The sequence below is a fragment of the Psammomys obesus genome, unplaced genomic scaffold (genome assembly GCF_907164565.1).
Source record: "Psammomys obesus unplaced genomic scaffold, mPsaObe1.curated_primary_1811, whole genome shotgun sequence".
Taxonomy (NCBI): domain Eukaryota; kingdom Metazoa; phylum Chordata; class Mammalia; order Rodentia; family Muridae; genus Psammomys; species Psammomys obesus.
The window spans coordinates 1-7,516 of NW_026595712.1; the positions used below are offsets into that span (position 1 = coordinate 1).

At 40.9% G+C, this 7,516-nt stretch overlaps 1 protein-coding gene across 1 annotated transcript; it reads left to right on the forward strand.

Annotated features, from left to right (window-relative positions):
• The first annotated feature begins 6,585 nt into the window (after positions 1–6,585).
• Positions 6,586–6,909, forward strand: LOC129685864 (histone H2A-Bbd type 1-like). Its single transcript, XM_055619376.1, has one exon. The coding sequence runs from the start codon at positions 6,586–6,588 to the stop codon at positions 6,907–6,909; it is 324 nt and encodes a 107-aa protein (XP_055475351.1).
• Positions 6,910–7,516: the final 607 nt, after the last annotated feature.

The window sequence follows — 7,516 nt, forward strand, 5'->3', positions numbered from 1 at the left end:
CTGGTACTTGGTTGGAGTACAAATCTCTGGGAAGACCCCTGTGTTAACATTTTCTGATTCTGTTGCTCTCCTTGTGGGGTTCCTTTCCTCTCCAGATCTTACTATTTCCCACATCTTACCTAAGATTCCATGCACTCTGCCCAACAGTTGGCCATAAATCTCAGCGTCTGCTTTGAAGTCTGCAGGGCAGAGCCTTTCAGAGGCCCTCTGTGGGAGGTTTCTAGGTTGTTTCCTGTTTTCTATTTCTTCTGATGTCGATCCTCTTTGCCTTTCAGGATGAGGATTGAGCATTTTAGTCAGGGTCTTCTCTCTTAATTAGTTTCTTTAGATGTACAGATTTTAGTAAGTTTATCCTATGTTATATGACTATATGAGTGAGTATATACTGTGTGTGTGTCTTTCTGCTTCTGGGACAGCTCACTCAGGATGATCCTTTCCAGGTCCCACCATTTACCTGCAAATTTCATGATTTCTTTATTTTCCATTGCAGAGTAATACTCCATTGTGTAGATGTACCACAATTTCTGCATCCATTCTTCAGTTGAGGGGCATCTGGGCTGTTTCCAGCTTCTGGCTATTACAAATAAAGCTGTTACAAACATGGTTGAGCAAATGTCCTTATTGTGTACTTGAGACTCTTTTGGATATATGGCTAGGAGTGGTATGGCTGGATCTTGAGGAAGGACTATTCCTAGTTGTCTGAGAAAGTGCCCGATTGCTTTCCAGAGTGGTTGTACAAGTTTACATTCCCACCAGCAGTGGAGGAGGGTTCCCCTTTCTCCACGTCCTCTCCAGAATGTGTTGCCACTTGAGTTTTTGATCTTCGATATTCTGATGGGTGTAAAGTGAAACCTCAGGTTCGTTTTGATTTGCATTTTCCTAATGGCTAATGACGTTGAGCATTTCTTTAAGGGGTTTTCTGCCATTCGATATTCCTCTACAGAGAGTTCTCTGTTTAACTCTGTTCCCTCTTTTTTAATTGGATTACTTGGTTTGCTGCTTTTCAGCTTCTTTAGTTCTTTTTATATACTGGATATTAGCCCTCTGTCAGATAAAAGGTTGGTGAAGATTCTTTCCCAATCTGTAGGCATTCGTTTTCTTTTGATGATGGTGTCCTTTGCTTTACAGAAGTTTTTCAGTTTCATGAGGTCCCATTTAATGATTGTTGCTCTTAGAGCCTGTGCTGTTGATGTTCAGTTCAGGAAGTTGTCTCCTGTGACAATGAGTTCAAGGGTATTCCCCACTTTTTTTCTAACCAATTTAATGTGTCTGGTTTTATGTTGAGGTCTTTGATCCACTTGGACTTCAGTTTTGTGCAGGGTGTTAAGTGTGGATCTATTTTTATTTTTCTACATGTAGACATGCAGTTAGACCAGCACCATTTCTTGAAGGTGCTATCTTTTCTCCATTGTATGGTTTTGGCATCTTTGTCAAAGATCTCAGTTTAGTTTGATGTAGGCTATAGGCTTCCTGTATGTTGCTTTTACTATATTCAAGTATGTGCCTTGTATGCTTGATCTCTCCAAGACTTTAGACATGAAAGGGTGTTGGATTTTATCACATGCTTTTGCAGCATATAAGGAGATGATCATGTGGTTTTATTCTTTCAATTTTTTTATATGGTGGATTACATTGATGGATTTTCGTATACTGAAGCATCCCCGCATATATGTGGTGAGGCCTACAACATCTCTGATGTGTTCTTGAATTTGGTTCTTGCATTTTGTTGAGTATTTTTGCATCAATGTTAATAGGAGTAATTGGCCTGAAATGTTCTTTCTTTGCTGCGTCTTTGTGAGGTTTAGGTATCAAGGTGACTTCATAGAGTAAGTTTGGTAATGTTCTTTTTGTTTCTAATTTGTGGAATAATTTGAAGAGTATTGGTGATAGCTCTTCTTTGCAGGTCTGGTAGAATTGTGCACTGAAACCATCTGGCCCTGGACTTTTTTTGTAGGGAGACTTTTGATGACTGCTTCTATTTCCTTAGGGGATATAGGACTATTTAATTGATTTACCTGGTCTGGATTCAGCTTCGATAAGTAGAATCAATCAAGAAAATTGTCCATTTCATTTAGATTTTCAAATTTTGTGGCATATAAGTTTTTGAAGTAAGACCTAATGATTGTTTGGATTTCCTCAGTGTCTGTTGTTATGTATCTTTTTCATTTCTGATTTTGTTGATTTGGATAGTGTCTCTCTGCCCTTTAGTTAGTTTGGCTAAGGGTTTCTCTATCTTCATTTTTCTCAAAGAACCGGATCTTGGTTCCATTCATTCTTTGAATTGTCATCTTTGCTTGCAGTTTATTGATTTCAGCCTCGTTTGATTATTTCTAGCCATCTACTCCTTTAGGGGATGTCTGCTTCTTTTTCTCTAAGGCTTTCAGGTGAGCCTTTTAGTTTCATTTATTCTTTATTTCAAATCCTTTATTTAGGCCCTTAGTGCTGTGAACTTTCCTCTTAGCACTGCTTTCTTTGTGTCCCATAAGTTTGGGTATGTTGAGCCTTCATTTTCATTGAATTCCAGGAAGTCTTTAATTTCATTATTTTTTCCCTGACCCAGTTGTCACTGAGTAGGGAATTGTTCAGTTTCCATATGTGTGTAGGCTTTTTGCTATTTCTGTTGTTGTTGAGGTCCAGCTTTTGTGATCACATAGGATACAAGGGATTATTTCAGTCTTCTTGTATGAGTTGAGGCTTGCTTTGTGACTAACTATATGGTCTATTTTGGAGAATTTTCCATGAGATGCTGAGAAGAAGGTAAATACCTTTGTGTTTGGGTGAAAGGTTCTGTAAGTGTCTATTTGGTCCCTTTGATTCATGACATCTGTTAGTGTCATTGTTTCTTTGTTTAATGTTTGTTTTGTTGACCTGTCCTTTGTTGAGAGTAGGGTGTTGAAGTCTCCCACTATTAATGTGTGGGGATCTATGTATTGGTTTAAGTTTTATTAATGTTTCTTTTACAAATGTGGGTGCTCTTGTATTTGGGGCATAGATGTTCAGAATTGTGATGCCTTCCTGGTGGAATTTTCCTTTGATGAGTATGACGTGACCTTTTCCATCTCTTTTGATTAATTTTGGTTGAAAGTCTATTTTACTAGATATTAGAATGGATACTGCTGCCTGCTTTTTGGGTCCTTTTTCATGGAAAATCGTCTTCCAGCCATTTACTCTCAGATAATGTCTATCTTGATGACTTAGGTGTGTTTCTTGTATGCAAGAGATTCTTGGGTCTTGTTTGTGCATCCATTCTGTTAGTTTGTTTCTTTTTATTAGAGAGTTGAGTCATTCATATTGAGAGAGATTAATGACCAGTGGCTGTTAGATCCTTTTATTTTTATGTTGGTTGTGGTAGTGTGTTTGTGTGCTTGACTACTTTTCAATTTGGGGTAGTGAGGTTATTTATTTCCTGTGTTTTCCTGAATGTAGTTAGCTTTCCTAGGTTGTATTTTTTCTTCTAGTATCTTCTGTAACACTGAATTTTTAGGTAGGTATTATTTAAATTTGTTTTTGCTTTTGAATATCTTGTTTCCTTAAGCTACGATGATTTAGAGTTTTACTAGTTATAGTAGTTTGGGCTGTCATCTGTATTCTCTTAGGTTTTGCATGATATCCGTCTAGGCCTTTCTGGCTTTCATAGCCTCTGGTGAGAAATCAGGTGTGATTCTGATGAGTTCCCCATTATACATTATTTGGCCTTTTCACCTTGCAGGTTTTAGTACTTTTTATTTGTTTTGTGGGCCACAAATCTTTCTGGGACAGTGAATTGGGCAAGCAGGTGGATCTCTGGGCTGGTGACTGAGTGCCAGCTGGAGCCCAGGTCCTTTTCCAGGGATTGTTTGGGTGACCTGAGGTCAGTCATCCCAATTGCTTCCTTCACTGTGGATTTTTCTCTCAATTGGAAAACCCAGTCTCTGGTATTATGGGGTCCACAGTTCAGTCTGGGATGGTGATCAAAGCACCCAGACTCGTGTCTCTGGGCTGGGGACTGAGCAGTGGTATCTGGGAACACTTTAGGGATTTAGTTGGGTGACCTGAGAATGGATTCACTTGCTTCTCCCACTGTGGGGTTTTCTTTTACCAGGGAAACACAATCTCTGGTGTCTTAGGGCCTACAGTTCGTTCTGTTGGTCACTGTGTAGTCACTGCTGTCGTGCTGATCAGACACAGTGTCCTATCATTGCCATCATCTTGGATCCCCCATTATGTCTACTGTAAATGATATTATTGGGAAAGAATTTCTCAGAACTGCTCCCTAGTTAGCCATCAGATCTGTGTCATACACATTTTGGCAGACACCTTATTATACAATGTAATCCACCATATAAAAATAATGAAAGAAAAAATCCACATGATCATCTCCTTACATGCTGCATATATAGGTTCCAGCACTTCAGAATTCCTCCTTGCCATGTTTGATTACCTTACAGACTATATCCTGGAGGTGGTGGGCTGTGACGTCAACATCAACAGCCAATAAGACATCTCTTTAAGATGGAGAGAGAAAAGGAGAAAATGACTGTGAACCCTCTCAAAACTTCAAGAAAGTGCCTTTCTCTCTGTTTGATGAGATGCCTAGACCCAGAAAGAATGGCCAAAGAATGGGGTACAGAACCCTAAGGTGGGAAGCCTCATGAAATCAGCTAGAACCATGATGGCTAATAGCAGAAGAGGTTTTCCTGGTGTCCATGAATACTAATAAAGTGTTTAAATGAAAGCTGGTTGTGGTTAGTAGTGGGTGTTTAAATCATGGGGACCACGTCTCAGTGGGGGTGGCTTGAATAGTGACCCAAGTGGGAGGAACTGGGTGGAGGGGAGGGCAAAAGAAACCTCAGGGGATCTTAGAAGTTTACTAGAGCCTCACTGGCAAATAGATTTTCAGTATTGTAACTTAAGAGACACTGCTGATTGCCAAAAATTTTGTATCAGAGTCATCATTCATGTGAGGGAAGAGCTGAAATCAGAAGGAAATGGGTGTCAGAGAAGGATACACACAGTGGCATGAGCTTCATGGGACAGAACATTCACTCGGTGATGGCGTGTCAGTGAAGCCAGAAGGAAACATGCATTTTAGAATAGGTAAAATGGTTTAGCATCTAGTATCAGATGTGCCTTTCTAGGAAGCCTGTGATTTATAGAATCATTTGGGGAAGAGGGATGTAGAAGACAGTAAAGAATCTAATTTGCCAGATATTTCTCTTCTCCATTTGTCTATTTTATCTCAAATTAATTTTGAGAATGTTATACTTTCTTGGAAAGTGTCACATTAGTTGGTCCTTCATGTCTGGATGAAAGAATCATACTGTTTTCATTTATACTTGACCCATGTTTGAATTGCATAGTTGAATCTATCAACTATTTCTCTGAACTTACATCTCCTCGTAGGCCTATTGATTCTGTCAAATTTTACCAATAAGGAATCCACCAAGTCCAACCTCCAAAGTCCACCTCACGCACTGAAAAACAAAACAAAACAAAACAAAACAGAGAAGTGGTGACTACTTGATCACATGGCATGTTTAACCAACCTTGAAAGGATCTGTATCTACTCAGTACACCCCAAGACCATGTTCTCAGTGAAAATGAGATTTATTTGCCCTGAAGGGACAGAGAACAGTGAATAAGAAAGACATGAGAGAGAAGGGGAAGAGAGCTTGGGAGAGGAGAAGGGGTATTTCTCTCAGAAAGAAGACAGGGGAGGAATTACTGTTCCTGAACAGAGAAGAGACAAATGTAGTCCATAGGCAAAAGGTACAAGGGGGAAGCCCGTGTTAGGATGAGGTGTTTCATTTTGATTGAACATGTTGATTAGGGCAGCCAAAGGAGCCTTTTAAATGCTGGACTTAAATATTTTGATAGCTGAACCTTGGTAGTCAGCTTCAGGAGGAAGAAATGGTCAAATAAGGGAATAAGTCTTGGTGTCTAACTTTCGGAATGTAATCTAATGGTTTTGAGCAAGGCAGACAGAATGGGGGAGAAAGGCAAGGCCTGCCAGAGCCGTATTTGCCGTGCTTGAGCTCTCCAGAGTCCTGTCACACCTATTATGGCTTATCTCATATTAAGGCCTTCTGCAGTACTGCCTGAATTTAACTCAGAGGGCTGCATTTCTATAAATAAGGCGTAACTATGGGCTGAAAACCTGATTTTACTCATTGAAAAGCTTTTTAACCCACGAAGATGGTCTAAGTATTCTAATGAATTCCTTGTCATTGCTCATCTGCCTGTGGGGGAACATTTCATGTTCAAATTGTAACAGACCTGTCAGTGACCAACAGTTTACAAAAGGATGTACAATATGTCAAAGGCAATGCTAGAATCATAAAAGATGGAATGGTCTACTAACGTGAGATGAACTGTTTTTTGCCTTAGTACTGAAACAATTTCCCCCGCAAGACGATCCGTTTCCTAACACGGACACTTCTAGACTGAGGGTGGATCAGAGCTCAGTGGGCAAAACTGATGACATCACAAAGTCTGTTGTCACAAAACACCATTAGCAGCAGATAGGGCACTTGGAGGCTATAAAAGCTGAAGTCTTGAGAGACCCAGGTCAGAAGAGCGACACCTCAGCCCAATAAATCACGCACAATGGAAGAGAAAAAACGAAAGGGGCACATATCCCGCTCTGCAAGGGCCAACTTGCGGTTTCCAGTGAGCCGCGTGGAGCGCTGCCTGCGAGAAGGAAACTACTCTCGACGCCTGAGCTCTTCCGCTCCAGTGTTCCTCACTGGGGTTTTGGAGTGTTTGACTTCCAGTATCCTTGAGTTGGCCGGAAAGGAAGCCCAAAGCCAGGGCAAGAACAACATCGATCCAGAGCATGTAATCCAGGCAATAAAGAACAACGAAGAGCTCCTTCAATTTTTTAAAGACAACAAAATTGAGATCGAGACACCAGAATCTCCTGGAGAGTGATGATACCTGAATCTCAGCGGTGGGAGGTCCATTCTTAAGCCTCCAATCAGCCCCAATGTCCTTGCTGGGGAACTAGCCAATTAGACATTTCATTAAAGTGTCTAAACAATTACTTGTCTTTCTGATTCATTTCAGTCGGTCATTTTGAACTAGAGGAAGGTGATCTTGAAACACCCAGGAGTATGGGATGTGGGATGGGAAAGGGTAGGGGTGATGTGGGGGTTGGCAGCGAAACTGTGCTCAGCATAGGTCTGATTTCTGGGAGGAAGTTTCTAATAGGGGTGATGTGAGCAGGGGCCTTGGTAGGAAGAGGTGGCTGAGGGAAAGGACAGAGTGTAAGTGTTTCAGCTATAAAGAGAAAGGCTTCCCCCATAGAAATGTTACAGCTGCGGCTGAACCAAGTGTAACATTCTCGCAGGGAATGGTGTCTTCAATGAAATTGTTACAGCTCTGCTCTGGCTGGGGGAGGGATTCTGTCAGTGAAAGCATAACATTTCTGCTCCCCCCAGGTAAATGTTACAGAGAGGTTCCTGAAAAAGTGTTACTGCTCTGCTGTGAGAGGGATACTACCAATCTAGAGCACCAAAGAATAACGCAAGGTCACACC